At 41.7% G+C, this 26433-nt stretch overlaps 3 protein-coding genes across 3 annotated transcripts; 1 reads left to right on the top strand and 2 right to left on the bottom strand.

Annotated features, from left to right (window-relative positions):
• Positions 1-48: 48 nt before the first annotated feature.
• Positions 49-1476, bottom strand: LOC134677700 (DNA-directed RNA polymerase I subunit RPA49-like). The gene has a single exon (XM_063536163.1). It carries the CDS (start codon positions 1380-1382, stop codon positions 294-296), a length of 1089 nt encoding a protein of 362 aa, XP_063392233.1. The 5' UTR covers positions 1383-1476; the 3' UTR covers positions 49-293.
• Positions 1477-1978: 502 nt separating this feature from the next.
• LOC134677329 (zinc finger protein 878-like) lies at positions 1979-24665 on the top strand. Its single transcript, XM_063535764.1, has 13 exons — positions 1979-2141; positions 3404-3538; positions 6538-6682; positions 6954-7109; positions 8764-8939; positions 13721-13851; positions 17095-17302; positions 17366-17641; positions 18006-18130; positions 19869-19995; positions 20915-21028; positions 23743-23940; positions 24432-24665. The coding sequence occupies exons 1-13, from the start codon at positions 2034-2036 to the stop codon at positions 24663-24665; spliced, it is 2133 nt and encodes a 710-aa protein (XP_063391834.1). The 5' UTR covers positions 1979-2033.
• On the bottom strand, positions 12178-13029 carry LOC134677447 (glucose 1-dehydrogenase 1-like). The gene has a single exon (XM_063535920.1). The coding sequence runs from the start codon at positions 12989-12991 to the stop codon at positions 12248-12250; it is 744 nt and encodes a 247-aa protein (XP_063391990.1). The 5' UTR covers positions 12992-13029; the 3' UTR covers positions 12178-12247.
• Positions 24666-26433: the final 1768 nt, after the last annotated feature.

Here is a 26433-nt window from a genome sequence, read left to right on the forward strand (position 1 = left end):
AGGAATCTTGCTTTGATCGATTTTTATCAAGAACCACCCCAAGGAAACCGCATCAAAATCGGTCCATTCGTATGAGAGCTATGATGCCACAGTCAGACAGACATTGGTGGCAAACATGTATCACCCCTCTTTTTGTGTCGGGTCAAAAATGTCTATATCAAACATTTAACCCATTCATTACCACTAAGTGCCACGGGTTACGCTCGTAGCGCGTAGCCACGTTTTCGCCGTATGTAGCGCGTAGTCGCTACGACACAGTGTACCCAACAGTCGGGTTCTTGCCCCTGAATGTGTTAAAACTTAGTACTTTTCCTTCTCATGAAAGAAGTTTTTGGAGCTAAGGGCAATTTCAAGTGCACCGTCTTCCCCCCCTCGGTATGCACCATGTATGCTCCGATTAGACGGATTTTATTGATGCACGGCTGAGTCTTAGGTGACATCTTCAACGCTGCGCACAAAGGCTCAAGTTCAACCTTAAAATTATGTAATATCAACACGAACACCATTATGTGACATATTAGCTTATCTTTCATGTGCACTGGTCTCGATCTCATCTTATTCGCAGTTTTAGTAAACTCCGTAAAGTTTTTCAACACAATGTTATTTAATGTGTTGGAATAATCACATATTTTAAAGCTTTTCTTTTTTATTTCCATGCAACCGACCTGTAAAAATTTCAGCAGCTCACTTGTGTACACCGCCAGAACCGTTAACTCGTTAGACAACGTCCGGCCTTTAACTAAAGACTTTATATACGGATGGTAATATTCTTCATACTTTTCTTGCTTTATTTCTGTGTAAATATTCTCAAATTCTTCTTCAGACATAATTTTCTCTACAGGATATACATCTTCGACTTTAGTCGCGTCTCTGTCTATAGGTGGTACGTAGAATTCTTCAGAATCGTTCTTATTATACTTAGATAAGTCTAGTTGGTCAACAGTAATATTCGCAGTTACATGTTCCATCTGTTTTGTAACGGTTTGTACATTTACTTTTAATTTCTCCCGCTGTTCCATTTGCTTCTTTTGTTTTTTAGATCCGAACTTCCTACTCAGCTCTAATCTGCTGGTTTCCTGTTGCGATGCATTCAAGTCGACTTTACGATATGGTATTAGCTCAGCGCAGCCCACCTCTATAAGGCGTACTTTACCGGTTTTCCTGTCTCTTGCTAGTATCAGGGTCTTACCCAACTCTTCGTTTTCCTCTTTACCATAGTAAACAAGCTCATCAAGCTCAGTAGCTATCGTTTTAGTCCCATTCTCTTGTATGATTGAGCATTTACTCTCAAAGTCGTCGTTCGGGTAACCGTTTTGAAAGTTTATCAACATTGGATAGATAGGCCCCTTTGAAGAAACCGAATCTATTGTTAATTCCGTCATTTTAAGCACCGCCAGCACTGCTTAAAATTACAACACAACGTTATGGTTTCACGTGCAATTTTAACTTTTAGGTTATAAAACTGTAAACCATCTGTAAACAACCTATCTGTCACTGTACTGTCAAATGTGGCACAAAGGTACGTTCAGAAACGAATGGATATTTTCAAACATGAAACAAGGGATTTTAAAGTATTTGCACACGGAGCCAGTTGTTTGCGTACCACTTGCTTTGCTTGCCACTTGCGTCGGGCTCCCGGATCCGGATACAACACTATACTAGTAATGTCAAGTAGTAGGGTACGTTCTGAATCGCATAATGTACTTCTTTTCTTATATATTCAGATAGTTTTATAATTTAATATATGCTTTAACTCGTCACATTAAAGCTTAAAATTGAACTGGATATTCTTTTATCTTAATATAAATTTGACAAATTGTCACCCTTAAACATAATTTCAGAGGACGCGTCTTCGATATTTGTTTATTTATTTTTATAAACAAATCTATATTAACTAGTTCCTAATTTAGAGGAATAAAGGAAATGATGTAGCGCCCCTTATTATTATCCTAATTCATTCGTAATATGGTGTAATAAACGATGAGCTTAATATTTATATACTATATTATATGTGATCAGTGAAATCATTGAATATGTCTCAATTATTACTGTGCAGAGTGTGCCTAGCCAGTAACGTGACTGTTTACAACATACTGAACTCCTGTCTTCAAGAAATGTATGAGAAATTGACGAGATTACCGGTAAGTATGTAAATTGATATACTTTATCTTTCAACTGTTTTTTTAATTCTTTTTTTTTATAGAGGGTTTTTACAAATGCCACCCTCATAGTGGCTCTCTAATTAATCTATAATATTCTAACTTTCACTACTTCTAATTTGTATGATATCCTTGACCATATTATAAAGAAGCCCAGCCTCTTCAGAGGCTGGACATGCCAGGATGCTATAGACTCATCTTTCAACTGTTGTAGGTATAAAATATATCTTTATCTTTGCCATGCCATGCTTGTATCAGTGTCTTTTGAGTTTCTAATGCAAATTTATACATATACCAGCGACCCGCCCCGGCTTCGCATGGGTTTACAAATTATACACCTAAACCTTCCTCAAGAATCACTTCATTAATATGTGAAAAATGAAATACGTAAGATCGCCTAATCACTAATATATACCAACTTGTCTCACTTCAAAAAAGAATGGGATGTAAAAAATACATTGAATAACGTAAACAACTGAACAGATTTATGTTATGTAGTGTTCTCCTTTCTATAGAGTGATTCTTGAGGAAGGTTTAGGTGTGTAATTTGTGGTTTTATGTGACCTGTGCGAGTTCAGGGCGGGTCACTAGGAAATAAATAATATAGCAAGGTCCTTTATTATTATTATTATTTGCATGTCTTTCCATATCTCGGGACCATGGGGTCCCGGACCTTTGGGAGGCATGCGTGGGGCTGAATCCAACAGCACGGAGGCCCTTTAAGACAAGTTTGATGTTATGTACCAGCTAGAACCCATTCACGGGTACAAATAGATACCCGTAAATCGGTCCCAGCTGGCATAGGAGCTATTGTAAATACAGTGGAGAATTTTTAAATTGGTTCACATTTTGTGCTGAAACTACATCTTCAGAGAATTTATTCCAAGCCCTCACTACTCGGTTGCTCATAAAGTGTTTGTAAGGGTTACTGTGGTACAGTGGCGTAGCTAGCATGGGTGGCACCCGGTGCGGAAATTGTGGGTGTCACCCCAAAATTCAATCAAAATGGTAAAATATATTTAAAAAGAGTATTTGTAATTTTTGTTAAATAGCTCAGGATTTACTCCATCGCTTTCATTTTACGAATTTTTATAGGTGGCACTAGTGATGATCACGTTCGGGTGTCACCCCTAAATGGGTGACACCCGGGGCGGACCGCCCCCGTCGCCCCCCCCAGCTACGCCACTGCTGTGGTACCTATGCCCTTCTAGCTTTACGTGATAACCTCTTTACTCCTGTTTCAGCTTCACGCAGACGACGGCAAGCCGAGCACAGTGTGCTGCATCTGCCTGGCGCTGCTGCAGAAGAGCTACCAGCTCTGGGTGCAGTCCGTCACCTCCGACCGGCTGCTCAGCAGGCTGCTGGCTACTAACAACGAGGTCTGGTTTCATGTACAGTTAACATCAATAGTTATTTGTTTTACAAGGGGGCAAAGTTGTTGTTTAATCGCTCGTGCTCATATAAAATTGAACCACGAGTGTAGCGAGTGGTTCGAAAAATGGAAACTTGAGAGTTGCGAGGGTTTCAAAGCACGAGGGTTAAACAAAATTTGCCCCCGAGTGAAACACAAAATTTTTCACCACACCAATCCAAAGCAAATATTAAATGTAAAATATCATACAAAATCAAACCAAATCAAATCCAAATGAATGTTATTAAATATTTATCATTCAAAATCATCATTTAAAAGTCAATTCCACCAGCAAACTTAAGAAAACAACTCAAAATTTGCATTGCCTCACATGTGAATAAAATGCAACTTTGCTATCAGTTTTTGAAGTGCAAAGTAAGCCTTTCCGAGCTGGTGTGGTGAAAAGATATATTTACATTTTTCGCCACATAAGGTGCAAAGGCATAAGGTGCAAAAGTGTTGATGTTAACTGTACAAAATATTCAGTAGCTTCAAAGCAGGGATGTTGCGGATATTCGCATCCGCATCCGCATGACGCGGATGTCAACCAAGTCGGAAACAGGAACGTATTAGCGGCGGCGCCGGCGGCGTAAGTGCTAGGTAATTTCGTCATTATACATGTATAACGAAATCGTCTAGATCCCGAAATGTCCACCAAGTTACTGTTTATTAAATAAAACGCACCTATATCAGGCGTGTCTCACTCCGCGATTTCGTCGCTTTGCTACAGGTAGCTAAAAGTACATCCGTTCGGCCCCAATTTTGGGGTTTGCCATAAGCCGCGCGTGGCGCTGTCGCCACCTAGCGGCCATATCTGTGCTGATCGTAACAGACGCGTTTTGTTAGAGAGTGAGTCTTCTGTACCTAGTACTATTATTTATTCTGTGCCTTAGTCTAGCTCAAATACTAAACGTATCGTTTTTTAAAATAAAAAATGCTAAAAAATATAATTGACGTTTTTTAAGTACCAAATCTTGACATCCGCATCCGCGGATGTGAGGCTTTAAATATCCGCATCCGCGTATGTCAAAAAATCTGCATCCGCAACATCCCTGCTTCAAAGTACAGTCAAGTGTAAAAAATATGGGTGCATACAACTTACTCTAAAACATGTCCCATAGTTCTTAATTTGCTGATATAAGAACTTTGGGCAGTGGGGAGACACTCTCCTGTATCCCAAGCAGCAGTGGCACGTATATAGGCCGAATTATTATTTATTATTCTCTTTATTCATCATTCTTCTTAGGCTAGGGTTTTTATTAGTGATGTACCGACTATTCATTTGGCCGACTAGCCGACTAGCCGACTAATCGGCGCTCGAATGGCCGATTAGTCGGCCGACTAGTCGGCTAGTCGGCCAGATCATTAATTTCGTATAATTTTAGGTGAAAAACAATAGATTTGCTCCTTTTGTTGCGCTATGCATCATATTAGCTTGACTAAAAAGTGTTCTCTACAGGTTCAAAGACCTATCACAAGAATCCTCGTTCAATTTCTGTCTTTCTTTTATCTTGCGATCCTGAGCAGACCGTCAGTACAACTTGTAGGAGGTATTTCCAAGGCTCTATTTCCCGTACGTAGTCGCCAGTTAAGAACCTATCCCCTGTGGTCAGCGTCTTTACGAGCAACGTGCCCTGTTTATAAGTCTCTAAATTTTGCAATAACATTAACAGTTCTCCATGGCACCACCATTAAAAATAAACAAAAACTGAAAATACAATAATTTAACTATAGAACTTGGCTATGAAATTACTTGAGAATCGAGATCGACCTGTAGAGGACCCGATCAAACGGTCAATTATATGAACAAAAGTTTTCGTATGCACCCTGAATAGGTATTTTAGTACAATAAACATAAAACATATGGTAAATAGTAGTAGTAGTAGTAGTAGTAAACTCTTTATTGTACAAAAAGACATATTAAAAATAACATACAATTAGCAAGACTACTAAATATTGACTGTTAATTTATTTTTTAACTGTTTTTCTTTCAGTAATTAAGTGCCGACTAATCGGCCATTTTTGCCGACTAGTCGCCGACTAATCGCCGACTACAAATGTGGCCGGATAGTCGGCTTTCCCGACTAGTCGGCGACTAGTCGGTACATCCCTAGTTTTTATAATACACGGTGTAACATGAGGAAACCGAATAATTTTAACCACGCATTTCTGAGGTCAAAAGAAGGAAAAAAATTAATATGAGTTTAGGTAAATTTCGGCAAAAAAAAATTTATTTTTGTTTTTTCAATATTTTTGAATGTATTTGTACATAAAAAATAAATGTTCGTAAAACCTTCTTTTTGCAAAGTTTTACTTGTCATTTTTTGACATCTATCAATAAGGATATTTAGACTACGTCCCATAGCAGCAACATTACCATCAAAAAAGCCTTTTACATTATGTAACAACAAAACCTTGTTTATTTTTAAATTAATATTATCTCTGAAACTAGGAGTTTAAAAAAAAAGTTTATAGGACATTTTTGTCTCGAAATATGATCAGGAATACGCTGTTAAAATTATTCGGTTTACTCATGTTACACCGTGTATATGAATATAAAAGTAAAATATAAAACACGTACAAAACAATAAAAAATACATATAAACACATTATAAAAAACCTAACCTAGGGTGCCGCCTGCAGCGGGGCAGGGCCCAAGCTGCCGGTGGTCAGGGCCGCAGAGTGAGGAACCGACGTACTATACGCGCCGTGTCCAAAATGACCGCCTTCTGCATCTGACCCTTGATGCAACCACCCAGCGAGAGTCTCTCTAGGTGTTGGTCGAGACTCTTCGCTATGAGACTGTTCGCTGACACGACTATCGGAACAATAATCGTCGAGTCAACATCCCACATGGCGGTAATCTCATGAGCTAAGTCTAGGTACTTGCTGGACTTGTCCTTCTTGGCCTTCACGAGATTCTCATCATGGGGGATATTACTATTATTTATTATTATTATATTGCAGCTCACACAAGACCTGATTGCACACATAGACAGACGAGGGCACAAGCTAACAACAAATTTTACTTTTCGAACGGAGCATTTCGATATAAAACCCAGCGGAGGTTCAGTAGAAGTTGAAGTTAAACCATTGAAGGAAGAACCTGAAGGTAGGTGATCGGAGCTTTAGTTTTTTTATACCACATCGGTTACAAACAAGCATTCGGCCCGCCTGATGGTAAGCAGTCACCGCAGCCTATGGACGCCTAGTTTTAAGGGTCATTTTTAAAAATAATAAGGTTTCGGCTTCGGTTAAATTTTAGGTTTAGTCGCCATCAGATATATCAGAGCGGCCGAGATTCTCTAAAATATCTGAACACGCACTTTAGCTCCTTAACATAATTTTTATCGCGTGTATAAACCCTGACCATCATACCGCAGGTGTGTTATCAGACCATGAGGATCACGAGGACACTGAGGACTATGTGTCCGTCAAAGAGGCCCCATCGGACTCAGAAGATGACCTTCCGTTGGTCGCCATCAGCCAGAAGAAGGGAAAGAAGACTGTTGCTAATAAAGACAAGGAATTCTTAAAAGGTACTCTTTTTAGGGTTCCGTACCCAAAGGGTAAAACGGGACCCTATTACTAAGACTTCGCTGTCCGTCCGTCCGTCCGTCCGTCCGTCTGTCTGTCACCAGGCTGTATCTCACGAACCGTGATAGCTAGACAGTTGAAATTTTCACAGATGATGTATTTCTGTTGCCGCTATAACAACAAATACTAAAAACAGAATAAAATATAGATTTAAGTGGGGCTCCCATACAGCAAACGTGATTTTTTAACAAAGTTAAGCAACGTCGGGCGTGGTCAGTACTTGGATGGGTGACCGTTTTCTATTTGCATTTTTTTCCGTTTTCTTTTTTTGCTTTATGGCACGGAACCCTTCGTGCGCGAGTCCGACTCGCACTTGCCCGGTTTTTTTTAGAGATGCCACCAGGCGTGGCTCACTCCGCGATTTCGTCTCTTTGCAACAGGTAGTTACAAGTACATCCGTTCCACACCAATTTTGGTGGCTATGGCTAGCCATAAGCCGCGCGTGGCGCTGTCGCCACCTAGCGGCCATATGTGTCCTGATCGTAACAGACGCGTTTTGTTAGAGAGTGAATCTTCTGTACCTAGTACTATTATTTATTCTGTGATGCCACGAATATTCGATATTCGGTATATCTGTTGCACCTACCTAAAAAAATTACACAATTTAAATAATCAAAAACTATACTCTGTATCTTTAGGTATTTCAATAAAAGTTTTTTTTTTTTATTATGCATGGGTTTACTCATGGCCACAGACTAGCCGAGGCGTAGACGTGGCCTACGATGGAGCGAGCTCGCCCAGAAGGTGCCTGTTCACTCTTGATTTGAAGGAACAGTGAACAAGTAATTTGTAAAATTTCGGATAGTTATAATACCCGGCGTGGCCTGTAATATGAGCAAAAAATTTAACTGTAGGCTGTACTCCTCATACTGATCAACATTTGTTCAGCGACTTTTGAAAAAAACTTGTACTTTGATTTTTAATACACTTTAAAGGTTATGTGATTTTTAATACACTTTTAATGTATTGCGTATTTTGTTACGTTTAAGGCTTGACAAGCAACGTCAATCACAATGATATGATATGGCGTGGCGATGGAGTCCATTGAAGATAATATTTATTTTGTATGAAAAATAGGGAGTCTAAATACTTCATAATTTTTAAAAGTTGTTGAACAAAAGTATCACCGTTTGAGGAGTACAAACTATGTTTTAATTATTTGCTCATGTTACAGGCCACACCCGGTATAACATTTATCGGTTAACCAACCAAATACACTATACATTTAACCGCCTGGATCTGTCACTGAACGACCTGACTTTAACCTATATTATAAGATAATGTATGAGGCCAGTTGAGGAGGAGGCCAGATGAATACCATCAACTGCCATTTGAGGGTTAGATATTGTTTACTTTTATTTAAATACCTAAAGATCATGGTATAATAATATACTCCGCCTGGTACTCTCTTCCCGTCTTTTCGTGGTCACGTGACTGACACAAGCCTACGTCATCATGCGACAGCGCTATATGATAATATGCGATATATATAGCGGCCATGTTATTGTGACGTAGGCTTGTGTCACTCTGGGAAGAGAAGACCATGTTTTATTAGACTATGCCTAAAGATAGACTATAACAATGTAGTGTTTCCAGGCTTCAAATCCGGCTACGCGCGCGAACTGATCCTGAGCACCGAGCAGCAGCTGGCAGAGCTACGCGCACGTGGCACCTCCGTCAACTATCTCAACGCGCCGTTCAAGTGCGCGCCCTGCCGGCGGGGGTACGTCGAGCCGGCGGCCTACAACAACCATCGGATAAAACACGACCCGGTCAGTGATTACCCTAGTGATAATGTGTGTTATGTGATAATGATAACCCTAAAGCAGTGGTCGGCAACCTTTTGGCAGCCAAGGGCCACATAGTAGTTAACGAAGTGGACGCGGGCCGCGTTGTTAATATTTATGACTTTATCAGACATTGTCATTTGTCAATTGTACATACAAAATAGCCAGGGAGGCTCGCGGGCCGCAAGTGAGAGCTTCGCGGGCCGCTGGTTGCCGACCGCTGCCCTAAAGGGAAGACCTAGCTATAAATCGCGTGGAGTGGAGGAACAGCCTTCTACGGCCCACTTGCACCATCCCAATAACCCGGGGTTAAGCGGTTAAACCGTTAACTTAGTGTCAAATTGTACTGGTAACCATGGTAACTCCAGGCGTAACCCGTTAACCTCGGGTTAGTAGAATGGTGCAAGTGGGCCTAAGAGGTCGCGAAACCCATGATAGGTCCTGGTTTCAAGACTTGGCCCGAAAACGTGCAATAAAACACATGCGCGATGAGGGTCGCCTCGGTGCGGATCCTCAATGCGCTTTTATTTGTCACAAATGTGGGCGACTGTGTTCAAGGATCGGGTTATATAGCCACGAGCGACGCTGTCGCTAGATAACATAGGTAAAGTCATAGACGCTGCTTAAATCATCTTTAAATCTTCTTCTTATTCTTATTTATTATCTTTTTATTTCTTTTTATTCTGGCAAATAAAGAATTTGTATTTGTATTTGTTAAAGATGTACAAGGCCTAATGATGATCATAACCCTAAAATGATAGTTCAGTGTCATCCTTAATAAAGGCTTTGGCGTCGGCACACCGAGGCCCCGAAGTCTCGACGGCATCATCATCCTAGCGTATGTCCCGTACTGTGACGGGGTCCGCTTTTTTACTTTTCTCCTTCCACTTCGCTCTATCCTGGACATCGGTTTCCACTAACATACAGGCGTTTAAATCTTTGGCGATAATGTTACGCCACCGCTGCCACAGGGCGGATACGCCATACATCAAAAAGCGGCCAAGTGCGAGTCGGACTCGCCCATGAAGGGTTCCGTAACAGCAAGTAACATAATAAAATAGCGGTTTACGATGTATGACGTATTAAAAAAAAACTACTTACTAGATCTCGTTCAAACCAATTTTCGGTGGAAGTTTGCATGGTAATGTACATCATAATATTTTATTTAGTTTTATCATTCTCTTATTTTAGAAGTTACAGGGGTGGGGGGGGGGCACATTTTACCACTTTGGAAGTGTCTCTCGCGCAAACTATTCAGTTTAGAAAAAAATGATATTAGAAACCTCAATATCATTTTTGAAGACCTATCCATAGATAGGACACGTATGGGTTTGATGAAAAAAAAATTGAGTTTCAGTTCTAAGTATGGGGGACCCCCAAAATTTATCGTTTTTTTTCTATTTTTGTGTAAAAACCTTAATGCGGTTCACAGAAATATATCTACTTACCAAGTTTCAACAGTATAGTTCTTATAGTTTCGGAAAAAAGTGGCTGTGACATACACGGACAGACAGACAGACGGACAGACATGACGAATCCATAAGGGTTCCGTTTTTTGCCATTTGGCTACGGAACCCTAAAAATAATTTGCGTTTAAGGTCTCTGCCCACTACACCGTATCATACCATGACCGTAGTAGGAACGATGCAGGCAAAAAAATATTCTTTGTATTAAAAAGTATGAGACTATGCCCACTAGCCCGTTCCGTCACCGACCATACCCGTCGCGTGCCATGCACGGACCGTCAAAAATTATCGGCGAGGATATTTTGCCGGTGCCGAAACGCTCCGTGCACGGCATGCAACGTTGCCAGAACGGTGCGTGCAGGCGGGGAAACGGTGAGCATACGGGTTATAACCGCGTATGGTGACCGTTCTAAGCCCGTTATAAACGCGTTGCCATATTTCTTGTTCGCTCTTGCCAGTCTGATAACCATTCAATCGCTCTTTCTGACGCGTCTTGCTCTCGCGGATAAAAAGGGTGTACTAAGGGGATGAAACGCGGATGCAACGGGGATTATAGGCGGATGCTATGGGGATGATACACGGTTACGACGGGCTCTAAACCCGTTATGCAAGGATATGAAACGATGTGGACACCTTCTAGTGGGCATAGTAGTCCGTGACGCGTTACATTCCGTTCCCGATACGTTCATAGTAAGGTCATGGTATGATACGGTGTAGTGGGCAGAGTCATTTATATGTGTGCGCGGCACGTCTGTACACGCGTCATTGTGTACGTGTGGGTAAGTCGCTTTACTGAGAGGACGCCAGAAGTCCGCCAGATTCATGTCGCGGCCAGTCGCGGGGCGAGGTAATGCGAGTCGGGGCGGGGCGGTGCGTGGCCGTTCTGTATGACAATATACTTTACTTATTCTGTGCCGCTGCCTTGGTTTGCCCCGACGACAACCGGGATAAAATCGTACACTTGTTCAAGGTTTGCGTACTTGCTGTGATTGAATCTTTACTCTGTATCTTTAGGTAGGTATTTAGGTAGGGTTTTTTTAGCGACGCACGCCCCGCGCAGCGCATTCACAATTTTCTACAAAAATTATGTCTACACTGCCATCAAATTTTTTTTAGAGCTAACTATTTAGTTAGGCTGCGTTGTAGCATCAAGAAAATTAGTAAATAATGCCGAAATATTCCGTTAGATGGCTCTGAAATAAATTCTTTCTTCCACCCCTTTGGATAGTAAGGTTCCCGCGGACGGTTAAGAGCATATTTTTTTCGGATACTATGCTATCGTCGGACGGTCAAGTGGTTAGAATATTTATCGGTTAACCAACCAAATACAAAACCGTCTGGACCAGTCACTGAACGACCTGACTTTAACCTATATTATTTGATCGTGTAATGTTTTCATCTACCCTCAACTGGCTTAAGGAGCCATTTGAGGGTAGATTTTGTTTACTTTTATAACACTTTAAACTCTCGCGTTTTGTACACATATTAAATTACACAAACGGGTCTACCGCGATATAATTTATTAAACAATGAAATTATATCGCGGTTGTGTGTTGTAGAATAGTACTTAGTTAGGTAAGGATTGATCAGATTAGCAAAATTAAGTGCAAATATATACATAAACAACCGTGATATGATACCGATACCGAAATCGAATACCGGTTAATTTGTATGAAAAATATACCAGATTTCGGTCCCTGGGATAAAACTATCCATAACACGCCTGCAGATCAAGTTGTCTTGAAACTAAAAGCATGTTAAATAAAAGCTTGAAATCTCGAACACACTTTATTTCAATCTGTTTTTCACAAAATGCTTCAACTAAGTTCACTTTAATATAAAACCGTTATCAATAACAAACGTGCTTCCCGTAATACTATTGGCCTTATCACTAGCCAGATATAGAGCCATATCAGCTATCTCTTTACACGCGCTGCATTTACCCAAAAGAGTTGCGGCTCCGTAAGCATCTATCACGGTTTCACCTCCTTCAAGACCCGCATGTACAAAGATATCAGTCTTTACCGGCCCGGGGTTTATAGCGTTCGCTCTTACGCTCGGAGCCAGTTCCACGGCCAAGCCCTTAGTGAACATGTCCAGGGCAGCCTTGGACATGCAATACACAGTCAATGTAGGAAATATTTTCTGACCCGCCGCGCTCGAGATATTTATAATGTTGCCCTTAGTTTTAATCAGATGGGGAACGGCAAGGCTAGTCAAAAGATACACGCTGCGTAGATTCGTGTTAAATATCTTGTCATAATTTGGTATTCCTTCTTGGATTTTCGTATTTTTTACTATACCGGCATTGTTGATAAGTACGTCTATCTGCCCGAAGCGTATAATTGTTTCTTCTACGACGCGTTCTACCTCAGAGTCGATAGTAAGATCGGCTTTGATTGCGAGCGCTTCGCCCTGACCTTCGCATTGCTCGGCGATGTTCCTCAGTCTCTCTTCGTTTCTCCCAACTATTACCACTTTGGCTGATTGTTTCGCGAACTGTATGGCTATTTCGGCTCCGATTCCGCAGCTGCCGCCAGTAACAATAACTACTTTGTTTTTAAAATCCATTTTTTAACGTTTTAAACCCGTGTAGCTTGCGGTAGACTTCGCAAATGACGGATTTGCATTACTTGAAAGTGGTATAAATATCACATAATTGCAGTTTTATTGTCACGATTAAATACTTAATATTTAATCGTGACAATAAAACTGCAATTATGTGAAGAATTGCGCACATATTTTCAGGATGTAGACTATAAAATAAGTTTACACGTGCAAGTGATAAGGTTTAAATATCTCTATCAAGGCCTTGACTGACAATGAAGATATTAAGTATTTAATCGTGACAATAAAACTGCAAGTATGTGAGAAATCGTGCGCATATATTCAGGATGTACCTAAATACGATTAGATTACAAGTGCAAGTGATAGGTTTAAATATCTCTATCGAGGCCTTGACTGACAATGAAGATATTAAGTATTTAATTGTGTCAATACAACTGCAAGTAATTGAAATATTGTGCGCATATATTCAGGATGTACCTAGATAAAATAAGATTACAGTTGTAGATAAAATAAGCCGGATACTAGCCCAACTTATCAGTTAATCAACAAAAAAAATCCTACAAAACTCAAACAGGCAATAGTGCGTCCAATCCGTAAGAAAGGCAGTTTTAAAAATTATTGTAATTTCAGACCCATAGATATCTATACTAAATATCTAGTGTTGACAAAATAATAGAGAAATGTATAACCCCCTTTTTTTGCCGCCTAATACCTAAATTATGTTTTGTGCAGAAAAGCGGATCCCACGTGTGCGAGATCTGCACGATGCGCTACAAAACTGCACGCAAACTGCGCGCACACGTCGTGACTGCACACGAACGGCGCTACCAATGCAATACGTGTTCACACCGCTCACACACCGCGTGAGTATAATATACCTTATGTCGGAGTGATAAGGTATACAACACTGCATGCAAACTGCGCGCACACGTCGTGACTGCTCACGAGCGGCGCTACCAATGCAATATGTGTTCACACCGCTCACACACCGCGTTAGTATAATATACAACACTGCACGCAAACTGCGCGCTCACGTCGTGACTGCTCACGAGCGGCGCTACCAATGCAATATGTGTTCACACCGCTCACACACCGCGTGAGTATAATATACCTTATGTCGGAGTGATAAGGTATACAACACTGCACGCAAACTGCGCGCACACGTCGTGACTGCACACGAACGGCGCTACCAATGCAATACGTGTTCACACCGCTCACACACCGCGTGAGTATAATATACCTTATGTCGGATTGATAAGGTATACAACACTGCACGCAAACTGCGCACACACATCGTGACTGCTCACGAGCGGCGCTTCCAGTGCAATACGTGTTCACACCGCTCACACACCGCGTGAGTATAATATACCTTATGTCGGAGTGATAAGGTATACAACACTGCACGCAAACTGCGCGCTCACGGTGTGACTGCTCACGAGCGGCGCTACCAATGCAATATGTGTTCACACCGCTCACACACCGCGTGAGTATAATATACCTTATGTCGGAGTGCTACTTACCTGCAAAAAAGGGTCTTAATTGTTCTAATTGGCATCTGAGCGCGGGCTAGTCCAACGCTCAAAAAACCAGTGTAGATGCGCTCTCTGATAACGCGCCTTGGTTATGCATCTCGGTGACACATTTTAGACTGGTTGTGTAGCGTTCGACTCGCCGGCACTCAGTGATTGTAGTACTGAGTGCCGGCGAGTTGAACGGGCCACACACATCCTAGAAAAATATTTAGTTAATTTTGAATCTTATTGCAATTTCCAAAAGAGTTGTAATTCAATTACCTGGATAAAGTGAACGAACGGTTTTTTTGCAGGTGGTAGCATGAGCGGGTTTACTTAACAATAGACAAAGGATTAGCCGTCGGGGCGTGTTAGAAATCTACAAACTATACCCACAACACAAAGGTTCCTAAGCTTACCGTGGGACTTAGTCAATTAACTTTGAGTTTAGTCTAGTAGATTCAGCAATTATTGTTAAAACATTCAAGTCACTCAATTTAAAGAAAACGGAAGACTTATGGGGAACATCCGTTAGAGTCATTAGTCATGTCTTGGACGTAATAGCGCCTTACTTAGCCGTAATTTATAATATTTCAATTTCACAAGGAGTCTTTCCAGATCTTATGAAATATAGCAAAGTCATACCTCTTTTTAAATCGGGTGATTCGAGTGATATGGCTAATTACCGTCCAATATCAATACTTCCTGTACTAAGTAAAGTTTTTGAAAAGTTAATGTTAAATGATCTACTGGGTCACTTCAACAGACATACTTTACTCACAAGCAATCAGTTTGGTTTCACAAAGGGCCGTTCCACGACCGATGCTGCTTCGGTACTTATTAAACATATTTATGATATTTGGGAAAATTCTTGTGATGCAATTGGCATATTTTGTGATCTTTCTAAAGCATTTGATTGTGTGGATCATGGAACGCTCATTTTGAAATTAGAACACTATGGTCTGTCAGTAAATGCCCTAAACTTTATGTCTTCTTACCTTAGCAACAGAACACAAACAGTTGTTGTAAACAAAACCCGGTCTAGCGGTACTGTAGTCCAATTAGGAGTGCCACAAGGTTCTATTTTGGGTCCATTCCTGTTTTTGGTTTATATAAATGATTTGCCATGTGTAGTAGAAAATCTTTGTGAAATTGTTCTTTTTGCTGATGACACATCATTACTTTTTAAGGTTGATCGTAAATCTACCGATTACAGTGTAATTAACAGCACACTCGTTAATGTACTAAACTGGTTTACTATGAACAATTTGCTTCTTAATGCTAAGAAAACTAAATGCATTCGATTTTCTTTGCCGAATGTTAAACCAGTCGATACTAAGATACTTTTGAATAATGAATGCTTAGAGATGGTAGATAAAGCACTGTTTCTTGGTTTAACATTGGACAAAAATCTACAATGGAGTCCTCATATAAGAACACTAGCAAACAAATTAAGTTCGGCCGCTTACGCTGTGAGGAGAATTAGACAATTGACTAATGTTGAGACAGCTCGCCTTGTTTATTATAGTTATTTTCATAGTGTAATGTCATATGGTATTCTGGTTTGGGGCAAAGCAGCTGACATACAGACTATATTTGTCTTACAAAAGAGAGCCATTCGTTCTATATATAATTTAAGGGTGCGTGAATCATTAAGAGAACTTTTTAAAGAAATTAATATTTTAACTGTAGCTTCCCAATACATATATGATAGTATTATTTATGTTGTTAAGAATCTAGACTCCTTCACTAAGAATTCTGATGTCCATAACTATAATACTAGAAATAAAAATAAGCTTGCTATCAGAAAGTTTCGTGTTCGTAAAGTACAGAAGTCATTCGTTGGGCAATGCATTCATTTTTATAACAAGTTACCTGAGGATGCTTTAAGATTACCCTTTCCAGCTCTTAAGAATTACTTAAAAAAGTCATTGATGTTGAAGGCTTATTACAGAGTCGAGGACTACTTGACAGACAAACATGCATGGTCCAAACCAGAAACTGTAATAACGACAAGTAGCAATTAAAAACATTGTATTATGTGTAGAGTTAAAGGTGACTCAGCTCAGGTAAGAAAGCACATCAAATTGTATGAAAGCATCTCATAACAATCAGTTAGATTCATATAATATGTATTCTCATTTCTTTTATTGATTTTATTTTCTTTTCCTTTTGTAAGATTTGATTTGTTTTCTGAAAGAGCTACGTATTTGTGATTTCATGTGCATATATGTTTATTTTTTATATCAAATTCTATAAAGTTATGTACTCACTGAGTATAATTGCATGAATTCTATAGTAATTTAAATTGTATTAATTACTCGTAATGCATGTTAATTATAAGATGTAATAATGTTTTGAAAAGATGTGTCCCGCCGAGTTTGTTGCCGGTCCCATATTGGGATACCCTCCTCCAATTGAGGGGGGATTTAAATCTTCTCGGGGCAGAGGTGTACGGTTGGAGCCGGTAAAGGTTTATTTGACGTTCATAAGCGCATTGTAATATGCCTACTTGAATAAACTATTTTTTATCTTTTATCTTATCTAATTTGTGTAGTACTTATTGACTATTACTTATTCCGTGGTTTGACTCAGGTCCCAAGCGCGCGAGCACGAGAAATGGCACCGCGGACACCTCTACGTATGCAAGCTGTGCGGGCACGCGTCGCGCGCGTCCACGTCGCACCTGACGCACCTGCGCGCGCGCCACCGCACGCAGCACGTGTGCGCGCTGTGCGGGGACAGCTTCGTCGGCGCGCACGGCCTGCGCATGCACGAGGGGAAGGCGCATGCCGAACATGTGGTAAATAGTAACCCATTTATGGGCATTTTATGGCCTTTATGGGCATTTTATCGGCCTTTATAGGCATTTTATGGGCCTTTATGGGCATTTTATCGGCCTTTGTGGGAATTTTATGGCCTTTATGGGCATTTTATTGGCCTTTATGGGCATTTTATGGGCCTTTATGGGCACCTGTACGTATGCAAGCTGTGCGGGCACGTGTCGCGCGCGTCCACGTCGCACCTGACGCATCTGCGCGCGCGCCACCGCACGCAGCACGTGTGCGCGCTGTGCGGGGACAGCTTCGTCGGCGCGCACGGCCTGCGCATGCACGAGGGGAAGGCGCATGCCGACCATATGGTAAATAGTAACCCCTTTATGGGCATTTTATAGGGCTTTATGGGCCCTTATGGGTATTTTATGGGGCTTTATGGCCCTTTATAGCCTTTATTAAGCCGGTTTAGGGTAGATGAAAACATTACATGATCAAATAATGTAGGTTAAACACAGGTCGTTCTATGACTGATCCAGGCGGTTTTGCATTTGGTCGGTTAACCAATAAATGTTTTAACTACCCGAAAATTTACATTTTGTTTACTTTTATTCAAATACCTAAAGATACAGACTAGACACCAAAACTGGTGTGAGCCGCATGTACTTGTAGCGACGCGACGAAATTGAGGAGTGAGCCACGCGTGCTTTGACGACGTATGACTTGTTTTAGCCCCTGCCCGACGACTCGCCGGCGTCGGAGCGCTACTGCGCCGAATGCGACATCCAGTTTGCGACATTACTCGCTTGGAAGCGGCACATACTCAGCGCCGCCAACCACGCCTTCAAACAAGACAAGTAACAACTTACTTACTCTATACACGGTGTAACATGAGGAAACCGAATAATTTTATCCACGCATTTCTGAGGTCAAAAGAAGGAAAATTGGGTACGGAACCCTAAAAATGTAACATGAGTTTAGGTCAATTTCGCCAAAAAAAAAATGATTTTTGTTTTGTTTTTTTAAATTTTTTGAATGTATTTGTATTTGTACATAAGAAATAAATGTTATTGGTAAACTAGTCACTTAAAATTGATTTTTTTTTTCGTAAAACCTTTTGCAAAGTGTTACTTGTCACTTTTTAACATCTATCAATAAGGATATTTAGACTACGTGTCATAGCAGCATCATCACCATCAAAAAGGCCTTTCACACTATGTTACAATAAAAACTTGTTTTTTTTTTATTAATAATATTATCTCTGAAACTAGGCGAATTTCAAAAAAGTTTATAGGAAATTTTTTGTCTCTTAATAATATAATTATTCGGTTTCCTCGTGTTACACCGTGTATAACATTTTAAAATTTTACCTTTTGAACACATTTACATATAACTTTTTTGTTACTTTTATTTCCAACGTTTAAATAAATAAATAAAGCGAGTTTCACTGGTCGCTGTCGCGGATAACTGATGTTGGGACATCAGTTATTCGTAAAATAATAGCGTTCTTACTCCGATAGTATTGATATTGTTATATTATGTTGTCTATAGTTCGTTTTTTAGGGTTCCGTACCCAAAGGGTAAAACGGGACCCTATTACTAAGACTTCGCTGTCCGTCCGTCTGTCACCAGGCTGTATCTCACGAACCGTGATAGCTAGACGGTTGAAATTCTCAAAGATGATGTATTTCTGTTGCCGCTATAACAACAAATACTAAAAACAGAATAAAATAAAGATTTAAATGTGGCTCCCATACAACAAACGTGCATTATGGTACGGAACCCTTCGTGCGCGAGTCCGACTCGCACTTGCCCGATTTTTTTAGCATTAGAAAGAACTTGCAAGAAGGTAAGCGACCTTGACATGTCTTTTAATTGAAAAACGCTATTTAAAAATCAAAAACTATTACTTATGAAAGCAGAAGAATATAAATGATCGTATTAGATTCATAATTGTTACATATTTGCCGTAACTTATTTTTAAAATGTGTTTTTCAATTAAAAGACACATCAAGATTGCTTACCTTATTTCTAATGCTATAAAAAACGAACTATATGTGATATATCGCTATATCCTAAGGCCCAAAGCCCTACCTATAGTACTTATTCAGTTCAATGAAATTTAAATCATATTCGATCGGAAAAGAGTTGCTTTTGCTTTGTTTCGTTCAGTTTTAAATAACGCAAAATCAACTCTATTTCCTACACTAAAGGTCCAAATTTCTGTGGCAAATATTGCATTTTTCATTTGTATGGCTGGGCCTTATGAGGCTATAACTGGATGCTGATACGCAATAATGTGTCAAACCACATTCATTTTGCAATAAGGTATCAACTCAAAAAAAATACGCTTACAGTTAGGGAATGCAAATCGGTTATTTTCGGTTATTTTTTGTATGGAAATAATCGGTTATTAACCGAAACCGCGGTTATTTCCATACAAAAAATAACTGATTTGCATTCCCTACTTACAGTTGACATTTCCCTGAAAAATTTATGTGGGTTGACACATTTTTGCTAAACACCATCCGACTGCCAGTGTAGAGGCTCCATTAGAATTTATTAATTTTACGAGTACATAATGTGTTTTTCTAGGGGTGTGTGCGTGATATGCGGGCCGGCCTGTCCGGGGGACGGGACGCATCTGAAGGAGAGCGTGAAGGCACTCCGCCCTGCCAATAAAACGCTTACTTTGCGGGTCACTACGCTGACTTGTGAACAGGTAAGGGCACAGAATAAATAGTACTGCCGTACAGAAAGGACACTTCCTACAAACCCGAAGTTTGACAGCAGTTCAGGGTCGAATCATGATATCCCTTTATAATATATGGCGCTATCCCTTTCGGCTATTTAGGGTTGTCAAAATTCAAGCCATTATCTTATTTCAATTCAATTCATTTATTTAATTTTGACATACATATCCATAAAATTGTTAGTAATTACTACATATTCACAAGACTTATCAAAACTATAGTTAGTAACATAGTATATGCAAGTAATTTAAAAATAAAATAAAATATAATATATACACAGTTATATAAAATTAAAATATATACACACTTATTTGTGGACGTGCACGCAAAGGGCCGTCAAGTTGTGTCAACCCTAATAATTGCTCGGAGCAATGCTGAGCCGAGCGGAGCCGAGTTTAGCCGAAGTCAGGAGTTTCGCACCCCTGGTAAGGGTCAGGTATTCATTCCCTAAAGTGTCATTCTATGGAACTTGCTAACTATGTAAACAAGATTCACTAGTAAATTCATCATTCAGAGACAATTTCAATATGGCGGTTTGTTTACATAGCCACTCAACCGTCAACCGTCCTTTTTGTCTCGCTTGACTTTTTGTGCTCGCTCGCTCACTGAGTGAGACAAAATGACATTCAAGTGACCTTTATAGTCAAATGTCATTTCAACATGCGGGGTCTAATACAAGTCCCTCTAGGTATGTTCTCACTGCTTAGGGTGAAAAATTTTGTGTACTACACGAGATCAAAGTTATTTACATCTCGTGCGCTTTTGAATCCCTTACTACGCTCAAGATTCTAAATTATAGAATCTTTCGCTTGCACGGGACTCAAAATAAGCACTCGAAGAAATATCCAACTTTGATCTCTTGTTGTACAAATAACTATTTTCTTCCAGTGTGGATCCTCGTTCGCCAACGGTTCGAAGTTGCAAGCTCACGTGAAGAGGGTGCATCTGGGCGTGAAATACAACAAACACGTCGTATGTGAAGTGTGTGGCAAGAGTTGTACGGTAAGTTTATACCATTTTTATAAACCCATTTCTTTTTTACAAGCTTATTATTATTATTTGTATCTCCTTGGATATCACGGGCCTATGATCCCGGTTTTTTTATAGGCTTGCGTGGGGACACAGATCCAACACGTAGAGGCCCCTTGGAGAGCTTTTATGTCATGTAGAACGCCTGCTGAAACCAGTTCACAGGTGCAACAATAAACACCCATGAACCGGTCTCAGCAGGCATTGGGACTATTGTAGAAAAAGAGAACAGTATACCGGTCTATGGATTGAAGTTTGGGTGGACTATGAGACTGGGTTATTACAAAGACGTACGGACACCTATATAATGTTTTCACAAGTTATCGAGGCAGGCGGTGACTTGCCGCTGACTAGATGGGCCCCTGAAACTGCCGTCGCGAAGACGACCAGGGGCAACATCGGTGTGAGCGGCTCAGGCGTGTCGAGAGGTGTGCGCCGCTTTCTACTCAGTGGCTGTTACCAGCCACTGTGCCAACTCGCGTCTTATGCATCTTTCACTTCCACCCCTGGAGCATATAGCTCTAGCGACTCCTCTCTGGACGGCCAATAAAGGCAAGCCAGAGCTAAGAGTCCTGCGGGTCTCTTTGGGGTCCACTCCGACCGACGAAGACACGCCGGAGACGGAGACCCTGACCGACTCTCGGGAGCACTCGGGTCCGTGGGGTCGTTACTCCCCAACAGCTCGCCACAAGCAGCCCTGCGGGCTTATTAACTATTATTATTATTTAGTTTCACCTGACTGTTGTCTGTCTGTCTGTCTGTAATCAAATCTTGCAAGTTAAATTTGATTCACTTCCCGGTTTCTGATTGAGCTGAAATTTTGCATGCATGTATAAATCGGATGACAATGCAATATTATGATACCATCGAGCCGATCTGATGATGGAGACAGGAGGTGGCCATAGGAACTCTGTGATGAAACAACGCAACCTAATTGTGTTTGGGGTTTTTAGAATTGTCTCGATGAGTATTAGTTGTCTGTGGAAAGAAAAGTACAGTCAGCGATAAAAGCTTGTACCAAAAATGAAATTTTTGCCAAAAACTTGTTTATAAACCCATTTCTTTTTAGGTGATTCCGCAATACGATTTATTTTATGTTCGATTTATACACTCTGCCTGTCGCTTCCATTGTGAAGAAATGACTATATAGTTATTGAAAGTAATTTTATGGAATAAATAAGGATTTTTGGTATCCTCTTGGGTCGTTCCATTCGTTTTTCGTCAAGTTCTTAAATTATAGTTCGTTTTTTTTAGCATTAGAAAGAACTTCGCAGAAGTAAGCTTGTGGTTCCAAATTCGGCACTTTTGGCGGTAATAATTTGAAGTAAATTATATGTATTACTAGTTGTCTGTGGAAAGAAAAGTACAGTCAGCGATAAAAGCTTGTACCAAAAATGAAATTTTTGCCAAAAACTTGTTTATAAACCCATTTCTTTTTAGGTGATTCCGCAATACGATTTATTTTATGTTCGATTTATACACTCTGCCTGTCGCTTCCATTGTGAAGAAATGACTATATAGTCATTGAAAGTAATTTTATGGAATAAATAAGGATTTTTGGTATCCTCTTGGGTCGTTCCATTCGTTTTTCGTCAAGTTCTTAAATTATAGTTCGTTTTTTTTAGCATTAGAAAGAACTTCGCAGAAGTAAGCTTGTGGTTCCAAATTCGGCACTTTTGGCGGTAATAATTTGAAGTAAATTATATGTATTGACCATGCTACATTAGATAATTCAATAATTATTAACAATTAAAGAGCCTGATAAAAACTGCACGCTTGCATCTGTGGAGTTCTTTCTAATGCTAAAAAAAACGAACTATAGTCCTATTCTGCTTTCGTCACTCATGCTACATTCGTCACAATCGTCGGTGGCTTTCAATGTAGAATGAGTGACGAAAGCAGAATAGGACTAATTTAAGAACTTGACGAAAAACGAATGGGACGACCCAAGACGATACCGGATTTTTACCTATTCCGGTCTGAACTTTCAATTATGATACACATTGCCTTTTAGTTTTGATACACTACAGCTACACCATGAAAATATATTTTGTGCATCCTACACTCATCCATATCGATACTCACACATTACGAGCAGATTTTTTAAAAGTTTAAATGTACAAAGCAAGCAAAGTCCTGTCAAACAAAGTTGCTCTAAGCCACGGAATAAATAATAGTACGACAGAAAGGAAACTTCCTACATAACCGCTGCTGCCCCTTCATGCTGTCCCTTTCTCTCTGTATCTTTAGGTATTTAAATAAAGTAAACAAACAATTTGTACATTTTCGGGTAGTTATAGCATTTATTGGTTAACCAACCAAATACAAAAGCGCCTGGATCTGTCACTGAACGACCTGACTTTGACCTACATTATTTGATCGTGTAATGTTTTCTTTTACCCTAAACTGGCTTAAGGAGCCATTTGAGGGTAGATTTTTTTTTCTTTCTTTTTAAATACCTAAAGATACAGACTATAATATATGGCACTATCCTTTTCGGCTATTTAGGGCTGTCAAAATTTGAGCCAATATCTTATATATGGTTGTGCACGCAAAGGGACGTCAAGAGGTGTCAACCCTAATAATTGCTCGGAGCAATGATGAGCCGAACAGAGGCGAGTTTGCCCGAAGGGAGGAGTTTCGAACCCCTGTCTAAGCCTCCAGTTTAATCATGTTTTTTTTTTCAGTCCAACGCCTCACTAAAATACCACCAGCGCACTCACACCGGAGAAAAACCCTATCCCTGCCAATCTTGCCCGAAGAGGTTCGCGGACAGCAACCAACTTCGAATCCATACGCGTCGGCACACTGGCGAGCGTCCCTACTGCTGCCGACACTGCCCGAGGACGTTTACACAAAAACCTGCGCTTAACAGGCACTACAGGGTATGTTAAACGTGATCACATTAGAGAAAAACCATACTAATGCGAAACATGCCCGAAGTGTAGCAGACATCCAACTGCGAATACATACTCGTCGGCTCACAACAGGCGAGCGTCCTTACTTCCGAACCTTCTCGCAGAAACCCGTATTCACCAGGCATTATATGGTATGATAAATCGTAATCACTTAGAGAAAAATGCATTTCTACTGTACCGTTAACGGGAAACACTTTCACGCCTCACGTTTGAGAAAAATCATACTAATGCGAAACATGTCCAAAATGGTGCGAACAGGAACTAGTTAAGGATCCACACACGCCATACTGGCGAGGGCTTGTACCTAAAAAAAAATGTGTAATATTATTTATATTAAATGCTCCAATACTAGCAGTTCATACAACTATTTTATTCTGAACACTATCTTCCGAAGCGGGAGGCCTATGTTCAGCAGTGGACGTCTTATGGCTGAGATGATGATGATGACTATCTTCCAGGTCCACACCGGGGCCAAGCCGTATTCCTGCCAGTACTGCGCCAAGAGCTTCAGCCAGTCCAACTCGTTGAAGCTGCACGTGCGCACCGTGCACCTCAAGATGCCCGCCAAGAAGAGAGATGACAAGACAGACGGACTCGCGCCAGTACTGCGCCAAGAGCTTCAGCCAGTCCAACTCCCTGAAGCTGCACATGCGCACCGTGCACCTCAAGATGCCCGCCAAGAAGAGAGATGACAAGACAGACGGACTCGCACCAGTACTGCGCCAAGAGCTTCAGCCAGTCCAACTCGTTGACTGCACGTGCGCACCGTGCACCTCAAGATGCCCGCCAACAAGTGAGATGACAAGACAGACGGACTCGCGCCAGTACTGCGCCAAGAGCTTCAGCCAGTCCAACTCCTTGAAGCTGCACGTGCGCACCGTGCACCTCAAGATGCCCGCCAAGAAGAGAGATGACAAGACAGACGGACTCGCGCCAGTACTGCGCCAAGAGCTTCAGCCAGTCCAACTCCCTGAAGCTGCACGTGCGCACCGTGCACCTCAAGATGCCCGCCAAGAAGAGAGATGACAAGACAGACGGACTCGCGCCAGTACTGCGCCAAGAGCTTCAGCCAGTCCAACTCCCTGAAGCTGCACGTGCGCACCGTGCACCTCAAGATGCCCGCCAAGAAGAGAGATGACAAGACAGACGGACTCGCACCAGTACTGCGCCAAGAGCTTCAGCCAGTCCAACTCGTTGAAGCTGCACGTGCGCACCGTGCACCTCAAGATGCCCGCCAACAAGAGAGATGACAAGACAGACGGACTCGCGCCAGTACTGCGCCAAGAGCTTCAGCCAGTCCAACTCCTTGAAGCTGCACGTGCGCACCGTGCACCTCAAGATGCCCGCCAAGAAGAGAGATGACAAGACAGACGGACTCGCGCCAGTACTGCGCCAAGAGCTTCAGCCAGTCCAACTCCCTGAAGCTGCACGTGCGCACCGTGCACCTCAAGATGCCCGCCAAGAAGAGAGATGACAAGACAGACGGACTCGCGCCAGTACTGCGCCAAGAGCTTCAGCCAGTCCAACTCCCTGAAGCTGCACGTGCGCACCGTGCACCTCAAGATGCGCGCCAAGAAGAGAGATGACAAGACAGACGGACTCGCGCCAGTACTGCGCCAAGAGCTACAGCCAGTCCAACTCCCTGAAGCTGCACGTGCGCACCGTGCACCTCAAGATGCCCGCCAAGAAGAGAGATGACAAGACAGACGGACTCGCACCAGTACTGCGCCAAGAGCTTCAGCCAGTCCAACTCGTTGAAGCTGCACGTGCGCACCGTGCACCTCAAGATGCCCGCCAACAAGAGAGATGACAAGACAGACGGACTCGCGCCAGTACTGCGCCAAGAGCTTCAGCCAGTCCAACTCCTTGAAGCTGCACGTGCGCACCGTGCACCTCAAGATGCCCGCCAAGAAGAGAGATGACAAGACAGACGGACTCGCGCCAGTACTGCGCCAAGAGCTTCAGCCAGTCCAACTCCCTGAAGCTGCACGTGCGCACCGTGCACCTCAAGATGCCCGCCAAGAAGAGAGATGACAAGACAGACGGACTCGCACCAGTACTGCGCCAAGAGCTTCAGCCAGTCCAACTCGTTGAAGCTGCACGTGCGCACCGTGCACCTCAAGATGCCCGCCAACAAGAGAGATGACAAGACAGACGGACTCGCGCCAGTACTGCGCCAAGAGCTTCAGCCAGTCCAACTCCTTGAAGCTGCACGTGCGCACCGTGCACCTCAAGATGCCCGCCAAGAAGAGAGATGACAAGACAGACGGACTCGCGCCAGTACTGCGCCAAGAGCTTCAGCCAGTCCAACTCCCTGAAGCTGCACGTGCGCACCGTGCACCTCAAGATGCCCGCCAAGAAGAGAGATGACAAGACAGACGGACTCGCGCCAGTACTGCGCCAAGAGCTTCAGCCAGTCCAACTCCCTGAAGCTGCACGTGCGCACCGTGCACCTCAAGA

This window comes from Cydia fagiglandana, chromosome 26, assembly GCF_963556715.1.
Source record: "Cydia fagiglandana chromosome 26, ilCydFagi1.1, whole genome shotgun sequence".
NCBI lineage: Eukaryota > Metazoa > Arthropoda > Insecta > Lepidoptera > Tortricidae > Cydia > Cydia fagiglandana.